General features: G+C 38.1%; 1 protein-coding gene across 1 annotated transcript in view; it reads right to left on the reverse strand.

The window, feature by feature from the left end:
- Nucleotides 1-21,243, reverse strand: part of LOC124613057 (multiple PDZ domain protein-like) — a 131,119-nt gene that overhangs the window by 47,030 nt on the left and 62,846 nt on the right. Inside the window, exon 5 of the mRNA XM_047141641.1 lies at nucleotides 7,928-8,032. Coding sequence (XP_046997597.1) covers nucleotides 7,928-8,032 — 105 coding nt within the window. The remainder of the gene's footprint in view (nucleotides 1-7,927; nucleotides 8,033-21,243) is intronic.

Below are 21,243 nucleotides of genomic sequence, written 5' to 3' on the forward strand. Positions count from 1 at the left end.
TACTATGCAGCACATCATTTGACAATGGGCAATCCAGGTGAAAGGGAGGCATTATATGCTTAAACATCTCATGATCTAATAGTGTGGTTTCAGTTACCTGAGACTGCGGTCATGTGTGTGAGTTGTGTTTGTGTGAGTGTGCGTGCGCATTTGTGTGTCTATTGTTGACGAAGGCCTTAGTGGCCGAAAGCTATAATTGTGAGTCTTTTCGTTGTGCCTATCTGGGACTCAGCATCTCCACTACATGGTGAGTAACAACTTTTCTTCTCATAATGTCATGATCTAATAGCTATGTTACAGTTGGAATATAGATGCTGTTACCATGTGCCTTTCCAATGTAGGGTAGGTTGCAAGCCTCAACAATACAGATAATTCTACCATAGGTGCAACCACAATGGAGGAGTACCTGTGGAAATGACAGACTAACCCAAAGATTACAAAGCGGTCAGTGGCCTTACCAGTAGTAGCAGGGCCATCAGTTTGGATTATTGACTCATCCGGCCTTGTAACATTAGCGAACATGGTATTGCAGTGCTGATACTGTAAACAAGAGCATGCGACTCTACTGTGTGGTCTAATGATGATGGCATCCTAATATTCAAAACATTCTGGAAGTAAAATAGTCCCCCATTCAGATCTCTGGGTGTGGACAACTCGGGAGCAGCTGCCATTACGAAAAATATAACTGGCATTCTGCAGGTCACAGTGTGGAACATTAGATCCCTTATCTGGGTGGGTATCTTAGTGAATTTAAAATATGAAATGGATAAGCTGAAGGTAGAGGAGGAGGAGGATATTAGTGTTTAACGTCCCGTCGACAACGAGGTCATTAGAGACGGAGCGCAAGCTCGGGTGAGGGAAGGATGGGGAAGGAAATCGGCCGTGCCCTTTCAAAGGAACCATCCCGGCATTTGCCTGAAGCGATTTAGGGAAATCACGGAAAACCTAAATCAGGATGGCCAGAGACGGGATTGAACCGTCGTCCTCCCGAATCTGAAGGTAGACATAGTGGGAATTAGTGAGGTTTGATGGCAGGAAGAACATGACCTCTGGTCAGGTCATTACAGAGTTACCAACAAAAAAATTAACAGGGGTAATGCAGGAGTAAACCTGATAAAGATTAAGATATATGAATTTGTGTACACTACCATAAGCAGTATTTTAAACAGATTATCATAGACAACATGGACGTGAAGCCAACAATAACCACAGTACAGGGTGGTCCAAAAGTCCGGAAACACCCTGATAAAATCGAAATAGAGTAGCAAACAAGGAAACAGAGTCCCTACACACGAGGAACAGGAAGGGGAAAACTTTATAGGCTATTCCACCAACATGGCGGCCATCTTTAAAGCCGCTATCTTGGATTCAACTCCAAAATTTCAATTGGGAATGTAGTCAAGTGACACATCAAACAGATAGAGAATTTCACCAGAAAAACAATGCCATTGTTATTTTAAACATAGCTTTATTCATTTTCGTGTTATAGCCAATTACTTGAGGCAGCAGTGGGACACTCATCAGCGTGAGTATTACGTACTGAGAAGTCATAAAATGGAGTCTGAAACGGTGCAAAGTGACTATCCCATGCCTGATATGTTACATGTGTTTAACTGTTAGGTATAATTTACTCATGCTAACGTTTTAATCATTGTTTCCTTATTTACAGGTTACAAAATGTCCTTAACACATGAAGAACACATTGAAATCATCTTGATATCAGGAGAAAGAAGCACACGGGTCATTGCTGAGGATTTCAACAGTCATCACCCAACCAGACAGCCCATCATTCACAGTGCAGTTGCCAAGCTTTTGGCCAAATTCCGAGCAACAGGTTCTGTCTCAGATAAACCTAAGGCTGGGAGACCAAAGTCCGCCTCCGATGAAGCAACAACAGTGAGCGTGTTGGCGTGATTTAGCAAGAGTCCGCAACCGAGTACTCGTCGCCTGTCACAAGAATGTGGGGTTAGCCATACCTCCATACTGTGAATTTTATCGCAGCACAAATGGCACCTGTACACAATTCAGCTGCTCCAACACCTGAACGAGGATGACCCAGATCATCGGGTACAGTTCGCAGAATGGGTAACACAGCAGCTGCAGATAAACCCACGTTTCCCCTATCAGGTGCTGTTCAGTGATGAAGCCAATTTCTTTATCAATGGTGAAGTGAACAAGGAGACTCACAGATACTGGTCCGACACAAATCTGCACTGGAGTGGTGCTTCCAAAACGGTCAACTCACAAAAAGTGATGGTCTGGTATGGTGTGTAGGGTACTAAAGACGTTGGACCTTTTTTTACTGATGGTACATTAACAGCCAACAGTTATCTGAGGTTATTGGATGAAGAAGTGTGTCCGTCGTTGTTAACGGTGGACGGGACATTTCCTGAATTCTTCCAGCATGATGGAGCCCCACCACATTATGGGCACAATGTGCGAGCATACCTGGATGTGCAGTTCCCTCAAAGCACTGGTTTATTCTGTGAAAATACGGGATTTGCATTATCTAAAGCAGCGCATTGTTGATGCATGTGGTCAAATTCAGCCAGATGTATTGGTCAAAGTTCATCAGGACTGGGTTCGGAGCATAGCATTAACAATCCAACATAGTGGACAACATATCGAGCCGTTCCTATGACTGTTAATGGTCTCTCGGGACTGTGTAACATCGGCGTAATGTCTCTTCGGCACATAACACACATTCTGCCGAGCGTCCCACCGCTGCCACATGTAACTGTCTATAGCCCAAGAATGAATAATGCTATGTTTAAAATAACAACGGCATTGTTTTTCTGGTGAAATTCTCTATCCGTTTGATATGTCACATGACCACATACCCATTTGAAATTTTGGAGTTGAATCCAAGATGGCGGCTTTCAAGACGGCCGCCATGTTGGTGGCATAGCCTATAAAGTTTCCCCCTCCCCGTTCCTCGTGTGTAGGGACTCTGTTTCCTTATTTGCTACTCCATTTGAATTTTATGAGGGTGTTTCCGGACTTCTGGACCACCCTGTAGTACAAGTTTATATGCCAAATAATTGTGCAGATGAAGAAGAGTTTGAGAGAATGGATAATGAGAAAAAGGAAATTATGCAAACAGTTAAGACAGATGAAAATTTAATTATGGGTGTCTGGAATTTAACAGTAGGAAAAGGAAGAGAAGGAAAAATAGTTGGAGAACATGGTCTGGGGAAAAGTACTGAAAGAGGCACACCTGGTTGAATTTTGGACTGAGCATTATCTATAATCATCACTAATACTTGATTTAAGAATAACAGAAGAAGGTTGTGTACCTGGTGAGACTCCATATATTGGAAGACTTCAGAGTGATTCTATAATAGTAAGAAACCACATTTAAAATTGTAAGATATTTACAGGTGTGGATGAGGACTCTGGTCACAATTTATTGGTTATGAAATGCACACATGACCCAAAAACGGTAAAAAGTTAGGAAACTAAGAAGGTGGGACCTGGATAAACTGAAGGAATGAGAGATCATTGAGAGTTTTAAAAGGAGCATTAGGCAATGCTGGACTGAAGCAGGGTAAAGGGTTACAACAGAAGATGAATGCGAAGCTTCAAGATAGCAAATAGTGAAGGCAGTAGAGAACAGTAACTAAAAAGACAATGACTACTAGAAATCCTTGGGTGATACAGGAGATACTGAATTTAATTGATGAAATGAGAAAATATAAAAATGAATCAGGCAAAAGGAAATACTACAATATGGCTAAGCAGGAATGGTTGACAAATGAAAGGCTGTAGAGGCATGCATAAGCAGGAGAAGACAGGTGGCAAAATACAAAGAAAGAAGGCAAGGGTGGAAGGAGTATATAGAAGGCCTATACAAGTGAATCAAACTTGACTGCAATATTACAGAAAGGGAAGAGGAAGCAGATGACAATGAGTTGGAAAATATGATACTATGAGAAATACTGGACAGAGCATTTAAAGACCTAAGTTGAAACAAGGCCCTTGGAGTAAATGACTTGACCTCAGAACTACTGAGATCCTTGGAAGAACAAGCCATCACAAAACTATTCCACCCAGTGTGCAAGATACATGTGATATGCAAGATATCCTCAGACTTCAAGAAGAATGTAATAGTTACAGTTCCAGGCACTGAGAAGTGTCAGTACTACACAGCTATCAGTTTAATAAGTCACAGTTGGAAAATACCAACAACAATTAGTGACAGAAGAATGGGAAAAACTGGTAGAAGCCTACCTTGGGGATGACCAGTTTTAATCCCAGAGAAATGTAGGGACATTTGGGGCAATACTCACCTTAAGACTTACAAGATAGGTTCAAGAAAGGGAAACCTATGTTTGATGTGTTTATAGATTTAGAGAAAGCTTTTGACCATTTTGACTGGAATACACTCTTTGAAATTCTGAAGGTATTAGGGATAAAATACAGGGAGCAAAAGGTGATTTACAACTTGTACACAAACCGTATTGCAGTTATCAGGGAAGACGGTTATGAAAAGGTAGTAGTGATTGAGAAAGGAGTGAGACAGGGTCATAGCCTATCCCCAATGTTACTCAGCCTATACACTGAGCAATCAGCAAAGGAAACCAAGGAGAAATTTGGAAAAGAAATTTGGGTTCAGGAAGCAGACATAAAAACTTTTAGATTTGCTGATGACACTGTAATTCCGTCAAAGATAGCAAAAGACTTGGAAGAGCAGCTGAACAAAATTGACAGTCTTGAAAAGATATTATAAAATGAATATCAAGAAAAGTAAAACCAGATTTATGGAATGTAGATGGATTAAATCAGACAATGCTGAGGCAATATGAGTAGGTAATGAGGCACTAAATGTAGAAGACAATTTTTGCTGTTTGGGAGCAAAACAACGGGTGATGGTCAAAGTAAAGAGGAAGTTAAATGCAGACTGGCTATAACAAAAAGTATTTCTGAAACAGAGAAAATTGTTAACATCCAAAATATATTCACGTGTTGTGATGTCTTCTCTGAAGGTATTTGGAGTGTGAAACATGGACAATAAGATGTTTAGACAAGAAAATAGAAGCTTTTGCAATGTGGTGACATAGAATAATGCTGTATATTAGATGGGTAGATCAAACTACTACAGACAAGATACTAAATCAAACTGAAAAAAAAAGAAATTTATGGTAAAACTTGACTAAAAGAAGGAATTGATTGTGAGGACACATCGTGAGGCATCAAAGGGTAGTACATTTGGTAATGGAGGGAACTGTGGAAAGGAGAGGGGGGGAGGTGGGGGGGGGGGGGGGGGGCAAGATTGTAGAGGGAAACCCAGGCTTGAATACAGCAAGCAGATACAATGAATGCAGGTCACAGTTGTTACTCAGAGATGAAGAGGCTTGTATAGAAGAGAATACCATGGAGAGCTGCATCAACAACAACAACAAAAGACATTGTCTCTGAATGTCACATTAACATAAAAGAAATTGTCACAAACTAATGGTGCGATAACTGTCTCCTTAGTGTTGAAAGTACCAAAATATGTAACTGAAAGTTAATTATATTTTCTGCAACAAATTTTCAGTTACATATGAAATATATTCATTAGCACAGATGATAACTGAAGACACAAGCTTTGAGCTGAAATACAAGTGGCAAATGTTGGACACATAACTCTCTCCCCCCTCTACCTCTCCCCAAATAAATAAATGTATGGTCAACAACAGATTTATAGTAAAATGCAGAAATCAAGTTTGCAAATGCTATGTTTCTACATTATCAGCACTGGCTCATGGAGAACCAAGATATTTAGTTTTTGCTGCTTGTAATTAGCTGAAAGGATAACACAAAATGACTTTGGCCCACATAAGTACAGCTCTGTGCTGTAGTAATCAACAGCGAAGGATATCATTACTTTAAGGGAGAATTCTGCTGCATCAAATATATGCACAACAGTGTGTTTTGGAGACATTGTCTGGGACTTTAAAAATTCTTTCACAACAAGGTCGTCAGGATACTGTCATGATGTCCAGACAACAACAGTACTTGCATTAAGCAGTTGTGGTTTAGAGGAAATAGGCCAATTTACCTAAGAGGTCAAGGCTGTAAGGAGAGCAGCATTTTGTAGTGAATGGGTGACAGTGGTCAGTATGATACTACTGCTTCATACTATGAACTGCATTTTGGAACTCTGTATTTCCACTTTTGTGAAAGGAGAAATACCTCACTAGCAGAAGATCTGATCAATTGCAGTAGCACCAACACACAGAAATTCAAATTACGCCCAATCTACTATGATATTCTCCTGATTCATAAGTATGACTCACTACACACGAGTTTGTCAAGTCAGAATAAATGTTCAATTCTCCAAACAAAAACTGCTTGGCAAGTTTACATGTTTATGGGCCACATGAGAGAAATAAATGGTAGAAGCTATCAAAGTAAAACTCATTTGTTATTTTGTACGGCTCATGGTCTTCTCAAAACAAACAATTCCTAAATAGTTAATAAAACAAATTTTTCAATCAAGTTAAGGCATTTCTCTTCTATATATTAAGAAGATGATAACCAAATACTTTATTGCTGTGTTATAAAGGAAAGAAGTGGCAGCATTTCAAAAACAAAGGAAAATGGATGAAATAAAAAAAACTTCTACACTAGTGATTTACTTTAAAAAATACAGTTTTTGTGTTATCATTCTGTAGTTCATAACTGCACAGTACTTGTGAAAGAAGGAGAATTGATAGTAATAAAAACGTAATCAAGAGAGAAATTATTTAGATACAAGTGAGCCCATTACCAGCTCAGAGTACTGTGTGCAGCTATTTTTGAAATCTGTGATGATAGATACTTATTTGTGAATAAAATCTGATCAAAGACATGGTGTATTACTGTGTAAAGCCACATAGAATTGTCACAATGCCAAAAAACACTCTCTTGACAAGTTAATAAACTGACAGTACTTTGGTAAGTTTGCCTCTTCAATGGTAGCAAAGGTGGGCTATGCCAGGAACTGGAAAAATATAGCAATAAACAGAGAATAGTGGCAACAATAAAAAAACTTGGTTGTGAGAACTCAATGTCTTGATATTCAATAATAAAAAAGCTGGAAAGCATGTCACGCTCAAACAGCCGTCGATTGCAGTGACTCATCCTGACATAACATGACAAAAATAGAATGCATCTTTCTTGATGTAGCAGACTGTGCAGCACTTTGAAACTTTCTGGTATGGACTACACCAGGACTTAATCTGGAATCTTGCTGGCTTCTGAGTTCAAGATCAGATCTAGCACATAACTTTAATTGGCAAGAAAGGTTCAGAACTTACAGAACAAGTCAAAATGAGTCACATACAGAAAACAATGAAATGAATGCTTCTAAATTGTTATTTAAGTTTTATTTTTCTACAAGAAACTTAACTTAAATCTCCACAAACCTCTAAGAATATTTAAAAAGAGGACACAAGGGTTGTAGACGGAACTTGAAATACTAACTGAAGTAATTTAGGGTAATTATTTATAGCAATTTATAACCATATGAACTGTTTTCCTACTGCAAGTATTTGCTGTAATGGATAATTTTTACTAATATCATTTCTAGGGTGCAAAAGAAATTTCTAACATGAAGTAATTTTAAAATAAAGCTCACAAGAAGCATCTCTTGAGATAATAACAGTGTTTTGATTTTCATTGCAAAATACATACACACAGTTATTAATGCATTAGGAAACATATGAATACATTTACTAACATGGAGTGTGTAAGAATGAAACTATTTTTGTCAAAATGTGATTAATAACAGCTAAAGCTCCTTGTGAAACACTGTCACATACTGTTATGTAAATACTCCACCACCAACTAAATCCACAGTGATAACTAGTATTCCAATTCTGGAAATTATGTCACCCACACAAAAGCAGATTATAACTGAAACATTTAGAAGGGTATCTGAATTCTTTTTGGCAATACATACCTGGGGGATATCTGTGTAATATGTTTGATGGGAACGGTGCTCACTTCAGTTTGCAGTAATGATTTTCTATAGGCTGTGGCAGCTTCACCAGGAATGTAGGTCACACTGAAAATTATGAAATGAGGTTCTGACTCAATGTACATAAATTCACTAGAAATTAAAAAAAAGAAAAACGAAAAAATGCAGTGTAAAAGTGGCTACATTGATCATGTATGAAGTTTTTTATCTTTTTAAAAATGTTGCTTCTCTATATTTGCTGACAGAAGTTTCAATTATTGCTGTTTTTCGTGGATAATTGCCCTTGGAAGACAATGTATATAAAAGACACAATGATTTCTCTCCTTATCTGCCATACCTAAATACGTAAGTGGCACATAAACTTCTTTTTTTTATTTTCTTGCTAACTAAGTGAACATTAATCTTCCTCCCTTAATTTGTTTACTAGAAAACTGTATGAATTAACTCTAGGAAGACAAGAACCAAATATGAAAATAATCTGATGCAATAGCAGCTGAGATGTGGGAGAAATTTTACACCCACAGTAGTTAACATTAATTGTGATGTTTGATAAGAAGCACTACATTGGTTATGGAGTGAAAAATTTTAAGCCTGTGCTGCCACGAAATCTTGTGCACCTATTAAGATACCACTACAGTAAAGAAAAAGCTTTGGTATAATACAAATAATAAAAAAAAGTGGGGGGGGGGGGGGGGGGGAGGGAGGGACAGGAAACAACTCATTGTATAGGTGAGACTTTGAGTAGTCAATAAACACATAAACAATACTAAGGAGACTGCTGTGCCTTTGGGAGAATTCTTCTAGAATACACATACACCTGCATGGTTACTAAGTCCCAGGCAACCATACTGTGCTGGAAATGCAGCTTGTGCTATCAACAAATCAAGGTCTCAGTTATAGAGGGAGTTGTTACCTTTACTCCTTCCATTACAGGTACCATTACACTACCAGAAAGCAAAAGATGACTCTTTTCATGTATTTCAACATTAATATTCATATTAATGTAGTAAAAGATAAAAAATATTATGTGCAATTAGTAGTAGTCAAGTAAAATTAAAATCTGAGCTATATAGAACACATCTCTATATGAAGTATCAAGACACACATATTTTCCTTGTTCTTCGATAGGAAGTAAAGGGCAAATGGTAAATAATGCTATGAAGACAGTGGCAAATATGAACACAGAGAAGCTGTTATTCCGGTATCAGCAATATAATGTGCACTGCTATATGGCTAAAAGTTCCATTGTATAGTAGAGTACGACCAAGATTTTAAAATGTTTCCTCTCCTCTTCCTCCTCTGCCCCCCCCCCCCTCCCCCACCCCCAACAAGTCCCAAGTCTGCAGAATCACTTTGCAACTTCTTTGATCACCAAGTCTACAGTGTTAATTCTATGACATGCATCCTTCAACAGCTGCGAATAACACTCCAAACAGCAGCTACACTTGTGGGCCTGAATGAGTTACTTACATCCTGTCTAGGTGCTGTACAACCATAAAATTTCATCATATTCGATGGCATCTGGAAACCTATGTCTGGTAAGAGATTAGCAGAAAAAAATATTTCACTAATATTATAAGATGAACAGAAAGCAATAATTTATCCAAACAGTGCACCAAAATGTTTTACAACACAAGTAACAGCATATACAATGAAGTGCCAAAAACACTGGTATAGGCATGCATATTCAAATACAGAGATATGTAAACAGGCAGAAGATGGTGCTGTGGGCGGCAATGTCTGTATAAGAAAACAAGAGTCTGACACAGTTGTTAGATCGGTTACTGCTGCTAAAATGGCAGGTTATCAAGATTTAAGTGAGTTTGAGCATGACATTATAGTCAGCGCATGAGCGATGGGACATAGCACCTCCAAGGTAGTGATGAAGCAAGGATTTTTCCATATGACCATTTCACGAGTGTACTGTGAATATCAGAAACCTGGTAAAATATAAAATCTCCAACATCACTCCTGCCAGAAAAAGATCCTGCAAGAATGGGACCAACATTGACTGAATAGAATCATTCAGGATGACAGAAGTGCAACCCTTCTGCAAATTGCTGCAGATTTCAATGCTGGGCCATCAACAAGTTTCAGCATTTGAACCATTCAAAGAAACATCATTGATATGGGCTTTCAGATCAGAAGGCCCAGTCGTGACTTGTGTACTCTTGCTGACTGCATGATACAAAGATTTATATCTCACTTGGACCCGCCAGCACCAACAATGGACATGTTGCTTGGTTGGATTAATCTCATTTCAAATTGTATTGATCAGGTGGACGTGTACGGGTATGGAGACAACCTCATGAATCAATGGACCCTGCATGTCAGCATGGGACTTTCGAAGCTGGTGGAGGCTCTGTTATGGTGTGGGGAATGTGCAGTTGGAGTGATATGGTACCCCTGATACAGCTAGATATGACTGTGACAGTTGTCATGTATGTAAACATATTGTCTGATCACTTACATCCATTCATGCTCATTGTGCATTCCAAAGGACTTGGGCAATTCCAGCAGGACAACACGACACCCCACATGTCCAGAGTTGCTAAAAAGTGGCTCCAGGAACACTCTTCTGAGTTTAAATACTACAGCTGGCCACCACACTCCCCGGACATGAACATTATTGAGTATATCTGGGATGCCTTGCAAAGTGCTGTCCATTATTGAGTATATCTGGGATGCCTTGCAAAGTGCTGTCCAGAAAATATCTCCATCCCCTCGTACTCTTATGGATTTATGAGCACCCCTGCAGGACTCATTGTGTCAATTCCCTCCAACACTACTTCAGACATTATTCAAGTCCATACCATGTCGTGGGGTCATACACGATATTAGGCAGGTACCAGTTTCTTTGGCTCTCCAGTGTATATGAGGATTATATCTATTTCATAATTACTGAAACAAATGTCAGGGCACTCATTTTCAGCTGTCCCCATCAAGATATATCAACAACACCTGTCGGCAGCTAAGGGTTTCAATTAATTATCATTTAATCTGGAGAAGCTGCACGGCCATCAATGGTATCTGTTCTTTCAAGAACAGTTACTATCTTCATATATACTGAAACAAATGTGTTAGGAAATATTCTCTAGACAGAAGGTACTAAAAAGAAACTTGCATTTCAAACTAATAAGTACTTCATCACAACATCACAATAAAAAAATGAAAACTTTAATGAGCAGAGTGATAGATATTCAAATAAATTATTGTGGCATCCATCATTAAAATGTTTTTTCTAAGTCTCTAATGTGTGGAACTGATAATTTTATATGTGGATGCTTTGCATATTAAGAGTTGTTAAAAGCTGGTACATTTTTAGCAGGAAAGGGTATTTTATTTGCAGCAATAAATGATGTGAGACAATCTGGGCAAACAGGTGTATGAAACTGATAATAGAGGGAGGGAGAGAGAGAGAGAGAGAGAGAGAGAGAGAGAGAGAGAGAGAGAGTGGGGGGTGGGGGAGTGGGAAGATGCTTTTTCTGCTTCTTCATAACAGACAGCTTAAAATTATGCATGGAAGAAATAAATACAGTGATGTGATTAACAGGGTAGCTCATAAGCACAGTCAAATGAAAGCAAAAAGACTGATATTTGGAAATGCAGGAAGACTGTGTCATAGATGTATAATGTTAAAATAAATTACAGGAGTATACTATAGAAATATGATAGCCAGTTATATCAGTGAGAAGTAAGTAGAAACAGAAAAATGAGAGTAATGACAAGGAGGTTCCTCATACACACATACATACATACGTAACACTGACAAAAAAACCATACTACACTTTGACATTTTAAGGTGCCAGGTACTGTGCCAGATATCAGTGATGTCCACGGACAACATTTTAATGATGTGACTCGTCTTCATAAGATGATACCTGAGAAAGTCCATCGAATGGAACAAGTCCAGTATTTATACTTACTCCCAACCCCTTCCTTGGTCAGTTCTAGACAATTTGCATATGGTCAGTTCCCACAAAAAATGAACTGAGGGGTTCCATCTTTGGTCTGGTGCATCTGGCCACAAGATGGCGCTATGTTGTTGGACCAGTGTGCCAACCCTGAAGTAGAATTGGACCAAAATCTGCATTCCAGCTCACAGCCAGGTGGGCCATTCCAAAGGTGGAAAATCTCGGTACATTCCTAGGGGGAATGGACCACAGACAAAGCACCTAGAATTGACCATGGAGGGGAAAGGCAGTAAATTTAACTACTGGACCCATTCCACTCAAAAAGCAATCACAAATAGTACCTGATTCAGACATATCACGTAGTCAAAACATTGTGGATGGACGACACTGATATCTGGCAGAACACCAGACACCTCAAGGTGTCAGCAGATCAGTGGATACACCTGAAGAATTACATACTACACTTTAGTGATAGATGTATTTCAACACAGTTACAAACTAACAAAAAAGTATTATTATCTTTGTGTACCTCTTCTACCATAACAGAAAAGAGAATGATATATAAGAGCAGTACACTTTATGCAAAATGAAACTATAGATAAAGATGTTTGTGAAATACAAAAATAATCATGACAGTAAACATAAACTATTACTTACAGCTCTATAAAGATACTTTATCACTTCAACTGCCCCCCTTATTTGCACTTAAACCAAACAAAGTGAACAGATAGATAAATCTTATGAGTAGTTGACATTTCTCTCTCCTGCTTTACTGTTTCACAAGAATTAAATGCCCGCATCTCGTGGTCGTGCGGTAGCGTTCTCGCTTCCCACGCCCGGGTTCCCGGGTTCGATTCCCGGCGGGGTCAGGGATTTTCTCTGCCTCGTGATGGCTGGGTGTTGTGTGATGTCCTTAGGTTAGTTAGGTTTAAGTAGTTCTAAGTTCTAGGGGACTGATGACCATAGATGTTAAGTCCCATAGTGCTCAGAGCCATAGTTCACAAGAATTAAATGAATAACATGTGACTCTCTTTTATGGTTAGTTACTTTCAGTCTCATCTTTGAAGATACTCTTCATCTGGACTCTGTTAGGGGTGAACATAAAGTTTTAAATATTGCCTTGAAAAAACCAGACTGCGACCATGGAAATTGGTGATAATGTTAGTCCTTCTCTACATATTCATCCTCTACTACAACACACTTTCCTTAATAGTGGATAACTTGACAGAAACCTTTGTTTTAAAAGTCTGTATTTTGGCTGCTCAGCAAACCTTCCACCTCGAAAATCACTATCCTGAAAATGCAAAACATACTGTGGTTTCATCATCCCAGAAAAGAGGAGTAAGTCACTGAGTTCCATGTCAAAAAAATATGGAGGGCCAAACAAAATTCAACAGTCCAAAGAAGCAGCATGTGCGAGCTGGTGTATTGTTGTGAAGCAAAAAATGACCCCTTGAACAGCTTCCCATGAGCTTTGTCTTCACAGCTTCCCATGAGCTTTATCTTCACAGCTTCCCATAAGCTTTATCTTCACAGCTTCCTACAATTTTGTCAGGAGATATTGGTATTATACTCTCGTGATGGTTTGCCCTTCAAGCATAATCTGTTAGCACCACACCATAGCAGTCTTGATAAAATCATTCAACATCACCTTGTCCAGTGATATTGGCGGTAAATCCACTTATTTGCTCCTTTGTTTCAGGATCATAGTGTTACACCCAACACTCATCCATGGTGATTAAGCAGCTAAAGAATTCATCCAGACTAGCTTAACACCACTGCATTATTTCTGCTGCTGTCTTGGTATAGTTGGCATTTTGAAAGGGTGTGAGCAGCCATGGAACCCAAAGGTCATCCCTTGTCTTTCATGATATAAATTACTCTAATATTATTTAACTATGTAAAAATATAAGAAGTACAGAAAAATAATACTTTTCTTTGATAACAGAGGAGCTAAGGTTAAATGAAAATTGCAAAAAAGCAAAAATGGAAAAAATGGAAATTACATTTATTGCATAAATTATGATTAAAATACCAATCTCTGAATCAGGCCTTGAGCTATAGACTGCAGATTCTTTAAATCATATAAGTGAGGATCTAATCTCCAAAATAAAACTTTAATACATGTATTAGTGACAGAGTTTAATCAAAATCAACTATGAAGTCAAATGTACATGGATTCCACCAGATAATTTATTAATTTAAGTCACAGTACAATTCAGTGGCAGTATGTCCACACTCACATCAATCACCATCAGTAACAGTCTGCATAAAAACAATAGTAAGTTCAATAATGTGGATAAATCCTCTTATAATTCACATAAAAGCACAAGAAAGCAGAGATCAGACAACGATTTTAAAACCCACATGCATTACTCTTTGTAAAGTATCGATATGAGTGCTTTCTACAAAGGAAGTCCATATTTTATTAATTACTTAACACTATAATGGAAAATTGTCTACTGACAGCAATTTCCACACCATTCATGATTTTATGACCCCCTCACAGCTTCAATTTGCCACACCTCTCTCCCACTTTACAGTTTTGACAGAAGCTCTCTAGTACATGTTGCAGAACTAATGTAGCACGAAAAAGGATGATGTGAATAATAAAGAAAGAGCCAGAAGCTCCATTACAATGTATATTTTGTTATAAAGTGAAATGTCCATTCCAAATATTTCTGCAAGTTTAATGGAAATATTGTAGGTCTTCTAATAATTGTCCTACATGCAGTTCTCTTAGAATAGCTTTATAAGGCATTTCTATTCAACCAGTGAAGATTCCTTTCACAATATGAACATGTGTCAAATATGATTAATGTAAATTTAAATTGTAATTGCACAAAAAAGGAACATTTTCCAATCCTTCCAACTTTTGTATTACATCTGTATTTGTACATGAAGCAAACATAAAGCAAGCCTTGAACTGGTATCTCCTGATAACGTTACCAATTTCTACAAAGCCCCAGTAAGGGACATTAATGATAACTCCAAATGTTTGCCCCAATCAGCTACTATTATATTCAAGGAAGGGCACACACTGTAGTAACTAGAAAACTTATGTCAATTAGTTTAATGAAAAATAGTGCATTAGTAGCTTTGCATGTAAATGGTACAGAGCTTGTTTAAACGCTTAAAAAACAGTCAAAGTGTTAAATGCTGAACATTAACATGATTACAGCAGAGTCCCATTAATCCGAGCTAATTGGGACCAGATCTTGTTCGAATTACTGATTTGTTCGGATTAGCTGGAGTTACGATGACGAGTTTCTAGAATGAAGTATACCAAGCAGATAAATAGGTACACCATGGTAACAATTGGGGAAAAGTGTGGGAACAATGGCTCACTCTCATTCCCTGCTCTTGTTGTTATACATTGTGGAGACCTCTGAATGTCTGAGGTCAGTGCACTGCCAGTTAGCTCACAAAGCATGTGGTTATGTTAGCTATCAATCACTGGCACACGTAACAGTTGTATTGTATTCATTCAAGTGTAGTGGTGTACATATTTTCATATGGAGTAAATGGAAACATACAGCGTTAACTCTCAAAGAAGAACTGAATGCTTTGAAGCGGATAGACAATGGTGATAATGTATCTAAACTGGCAACCATTTGTGATTGGAAGAAGAACCGAGTGAAGCTCGAACAGTCCTGTCCAACGTCTTCAGGAAAAACACTCAAAATTCGGCAGACTTTGAAACAGTCCCAGTACAATAAAGTGGATGAATCTCTTTTCCTTTGGTTTATGCAGAAGTAGAAAGGGGAACTCCTCTGAATGGAGCACTGGTTTGGGAGAAGGCGTTTACCTCAACAAGTTAATGAAAGGTGATGAGTCTTTTAGTGCGAGTACGGGTTGGTTGGGCAGATCCATCAGCTAACAATTACTGGAGACAAGCTTTCTTCTGACCATCATGCAGCAAAGGTATACTTGGGTGAGTTAGAAAAAATGATAAGAGAGGGAAAGTACTCTCCCCAACAAATTTATAATGCTGACAAGACTTGCCTTAATTTTAGGGCATTGCCAACAAAAAGCCTGGCATCAAAAGCAGAAGACCATGCTCCTGGTCTTAAAATGTGCAAAGATCATGTGACTCTATTAGTGTGCAGCAAAGCTGCTGGTAATCACAAGCTGCCTTTAATGCTGATCAGCAAATCCGCTAGGCCCAGAGCTTTTAAAAACTGCAACATGAAGTCCCTGCCCATATATTATCGCAACCAGATAAAAGCATGGATGGATGGTAAGCTGTTTGAAGAATGGTTTCATGGTCAGTTTGTTCCCTCTGCTCGATGGTTATCCAAGGAAAATCATTTGTCTCCACATGCAATCCTTTTGATTGATAACGCGTCATCTCACCCCAGCACTGAGGAATTACGTGATGGAGAAATTGTGGCGAAGTTTTTGCCACCGAATGTTACATCACTTCTACAGCTGACAGACCAGGGCATACTGCAAACATTAAAACTGATTTTTAAGAATGCTGATCCAAGATTATAGCATTCCTTTAGTGGACAAAATAAAAAAGACCAATGTGAAGGATGTTGTTAATTGGGCTGCTGAGGCATGGCAGAATATTTCAGAAAATACTCTGAGAAAATGGTGGAGGAAACTGTGGACATCTCTTGAATTTCAGGAAAACCTAGCTGAGAATGAAGAGGAAAATCTACTACAAATGATACAGACAATTCCTGGACGTGAAGAAGCTATTGAAGGAGACATGGATGAGTGGATGGCAGCAGATGGGGCATGTGTGAAGAACCTTAATGATGCTAATTTAGTTGCTGCTGTGACTCAAGACCAGGAAGAAGTGGACTGCTGTCATGGATGTGACAATGACACTGAAAGCAACAAAGGAGAGCTGGTGCCACACAGTGACACATCAGAAGCCCTTGACCTCACGCTACATTATTTAAAGCAACATCCTACTGCTACACCTGCTGATTTGATGTTTATGAGATGATGGTGAAACTATGCGTCATATAACAGACTGTCTTCATTACACCAAAAACTAATGATTGAGTTTTTGTCATCTAAAAAGTAGGGATAAAATGTCTGCTGTATTTTAGTAAGTTTGACAGCTTTTCTTTCGTTGTTATGAACTGTTTAAACCTAATCTTTTCTTGCCAATTTTTCTTATACATGTTTACTGTACTGTGTAAATTAAAATAGTGTGTATGTACAGTAGTTTACTGCACAGTTTTGCATACTTAGACTAGCATTTTTCATGTTCGGATTAACCGAACATTCAGATTAGCGGTACTCTGCTATATATCATTCCATCATAAGGCTAACCTCCAACAAAATTGCTTTTACTAGCTCATTTTTGCTTTAGTTAATAGCTTCTTGTCATTTTTACTAATTTAGAAAAATTGCTGACAACTGTAACTATAGCTTACTTATTTCACCTTGAACAAATTGTTATTGATGCATTCTATCCATGAATATTTCTTTACCCATTTTTATAGATAAAAACATAACCATTTCACTTGCTTATGTGGTGAATTACACATTATTACTTCATTGTTGATCGTATTTGTACAACAATACAACAAGTTCAGTGTTAATGGTTAAGGCCTGACGTCTGTTGTTTATGCGTGAATTCCATCAGTTCAAAGCTGCAAAGCTTTGTTCTTTGTTGGTGTGATATTTAAAACTTTAATTGTTATTGAGTAACACATGTATTGTACTATTGAAGTTACTTTGACAACTGACTTGGGCTACACTGTAAGTAAGGCAAATACCATACCATAATTGCAATAAAAGTGTCCTAAGGCAGATTCATGCTTCAACTTACTGATTAGTGATAAAGGCCTAATTATGACAAGTGAGTTACATAAATTCAATAAATTATCAGAAAAACATTCAATAAGGGATTTTAGCATCTCATAAAATGTCCATACAGAATAACTTTTTTTTAAATCCTCAAATATGGGAAATCTCTCACAATACAGGACAGCTGATAAGAAGAGGTAGAACCATAATACTGAAGTAAAAGATCATATTTCTTGCTGTCATAAAATCATAAAAATAGCAAGGAAGACTTCTACTTGCTTACATATTTTGGAAACTGCTTTTTCAACCTATTGAATTACTGTATTTACTCGAATCTAAGCCGCACTTTTTTTTCTGGTTTTTGTAATCCAAAAAACCGCCTGCGGCTTAGAATCGAGTGCAAAGCGGAAGTTCTGAAAAATGTTGGTAGGTGCCGCCACAACTAATTTCTGTCATCGAATACATGCAGCGCTTCGCAGGCACAAAGATAAATACTGGCACCAAAACCTCTGCGTCAGTAAAAAAATTAAAAAAAGGAGGAAGACGAGCTTTCTTTCTCCGCCCTGAGTTTCGACCACTGCCTTTTCATACATTATCCAATGAAGTAAATACAAATTCCATATTGTTCATCTTCGAATGTAGCAGCATTTCAATGTACTATGAAAATCCGACTGGCAAGACTGTCTGGGATGTTTATCAGTATGGCCAACTCTGCGTTCTGAATTTTTTCCTACCTGTGAGAAGAGATGGTTGCCAATAGGAACTTTTATGAATTGTGAATCACATGCAGTATTCTCTTCACCATAATAATAATACGAATATAAACATTTTGCCATGTATTCTTTCGTGTTTGCTGCTATCTCATTTACATTCTGTCTGCCAAACTAGAGTGAGACAACAGCAAACGCGGAAGAATATACATATGTTTATATTCGTATTATTCTTATGCCGAATAGTGATACAGTCAGAAATGAAGCGCGGCAATTGATTAGATTTTTTAAATTTAAGATGATTCTAATTTCTGTCCAGAATGTAATGTACTAAAGAGGCGTCTGCAAAGATTTTCAAACGGAGAAAAATTTTCACTATACTCTCGTTCAGAATATCTTCTCTCATACGCAGTCTATTATTTGGTTCTTGTTGATCATTATCAAAGAAAGCAGCAGTGTAAGTAACAACAAATAGCAGTCTCTTGCCATTGTTTCGCTAATGAGCCAATTCCTCTCTCTCTCTCTCTCTCTCTCTCTCTCTCTCTCTCTCTCTCTCTTTTTTAAAAGCGGCGGTAGTGCGCACAAAAGCAAGCCATGTCGCGAGCAGCGACAGGTCGTAAACACTCATTATCAGAAAGCGACAAACAATGCATGACACAGTACAGTAATGCATTTTCAGCTTTGAGTGACGTAAACACCTATAACAAAGAGAACGGCACTTATCAGATCAAAGAAAAATAAGCAATCAATTCAAACCAGACGAAGCATGTGAAAAAGGAAGGGTACCCGTATAAATACGGACGGAGTGCCTGATGCATAGCAACGGCTACCTGGTAAAGCTTAACTATTAAGCCTATGACTCGAACCAAACTACTATAGCTGTATCGTCATTCATTCGACCTAAATTGTGTCTCATATTACAATGGACCAACTTTGTTTCGATTTGGAAGTGCGGTCTAAACTTTTCTCTTCCCTTGAATTTCCAGTCTCAGATTTCAGGTGCGGCTTAGATCCGGGAAATTTTTTTTCCTCGATTTCGAGTCTCATTTTTCAGGTGCGGCTTAGATTTGAGTGCGTCTTAAATTCGAGTAAATACGGTACTATTTTTTTAAGCTGCCTGGCCTCTTCTTTGACCTCATTTAACACAGGAAATAAACAGGATGAGCAGGCAAGGCAAGACAAAATGGCTGCAGACAAAATTTGTAAAAAATGACATCAGGAGGACTTATTGAGCAATAGGAAAGTCAAAACAACCTCTGGTGAAATTGAAAGGAAGGGTGTCAGGATTAAGAGTGCAATAGGAATTCCAATGTTAAGTACAGAGAGAGAGTGGATAGGTCGAAAATTTACACTGAAGGTCTCTATAGGGGGAGATTTGTTTGATGAAATGACTGTATGAAATGAGAGTTGACGTAGAAGATACAGGGAATCCAACAATTAGGGGCAGAGTTTAATAGCGCTTCATCATAAACGCCATCAAGTAAGACAGGAATGAATGATAAAATTCCTTTGGAATTTCTTAAATCACTGGGGAAACTGGTAACCAAAGAACTATTCCAGTTAATACATAGAATCTACAAGCCTGCTGACGTACTATCGTACTCTGGAAAAATATCATCCACATAATCCTGAAGATAACAAGGGCAGGTAAGTGTTATAGCCATCACATAATCTGCTTAACAGCTCATGCACCCAAGTTTCTGACAAGAATATTATACAGAAGAATGGAAAAGAAAATTGAGGATCTGTTAGATGACGATCAGTCTGGCTCACAGTAATGTAAGGACACCAGAGAGGTAGTTCTGACATTGTGATGACTAATGGAAGCAAGACTGAACAAAAATTAAGACTGTTCATAGGATTCGTTGGCCTGGAAAAAGTGTTTGACAATGTAAAATGGTGCAAGATGTTTGAAATTCTTAGAAAAATAGGAGTAAGCCATAGGGAAAGATGGATAATACACAATAAGTACAAGAATCAAGAGGGTACAATCAGAATGGAAGACCAAGGATGAAATGCTCAGATTACAAAGAGTGTAAGAGAAGGATATAGTATTTCACCCCTATTCTATACATAAAAGAAGCAATGGAAGAAATACAAGAAAGGTTCAAGAGTGGGATTAAAATTCAGGGCAAAAGTATATCATTCACAAGATTAACAAATGACAATGCTGTTCTCAGTGAAAGTGAAGAAGAATTATAGGATATGCTGAATTGAATGAACAGTCAAATGAGTCCAGAATATGGATTCAGAGTAAACTGAAGAATGATAAATGGAAATGTCGTGTGGCTAGGGCCTCCCGTCGGGTAGACCGTTCGCCTGGTGCAGGTCTTTCGATTTGACGCCACTTCGGCGAAGAATGATGAAAGTAATGCTAACTAACAGAAATGAGATTAATGATAAACTTAATTTTATAACTGAGGACCATGTAGTAGATGGAGTTAAGGAATTCTGCTATCTTGAAAGCAAAATAACATGACAAACAAAACAAAGAGGACATAAAAAAGCACATCAGCACAGGCAAAGAGGGCATTCCTGGCCAAGAGGAGCCTGCCCTCAAACACCAGCTTTAATTTGAAGAAAAAATATCTGAGACTGTATGTTTGGAGCACAGAATTCTGTGGTAGAGAATCATGGACTGTGGGAAAACCAGAAAAAAGAGAATTGAACCGTTTGCAATGTATTGCTATAGAAAGTTGTCAAAAATTTTATGGACTAATACAATTAGGAATGAAGAAGTTCTCCATAAAATCAGTGAAGTAAGAAACATTTGGAAAACACTGAAAAGAAGAAGGAGCAGGATGACAGAACATGTGTTAAGACGTCAGGGATAACTTGCATGGTACTAGAGGGAGCTGTAGAGGGTAGAAACTGGAAGGTAAGAGAGATATTGGAATATATC

The sequence above is a fragment of the Schistocerca americana genome, chromosome 4 (genome assembly GCF_021461395.2).
Source record: "Schistocerca americana isolate TAMUIC-IGC-003095 chromosome 4, iqSchAmer2.1, whole genome shotgun sequence".
In the NCBI taxonomy this organism is placed as follows: domain Eukaryota; kingdom Metazoa; phylum Arthropoda; class Insecta; order Orthoptera; family Acrididae; genus Schistocerca; species Schistocerca americana.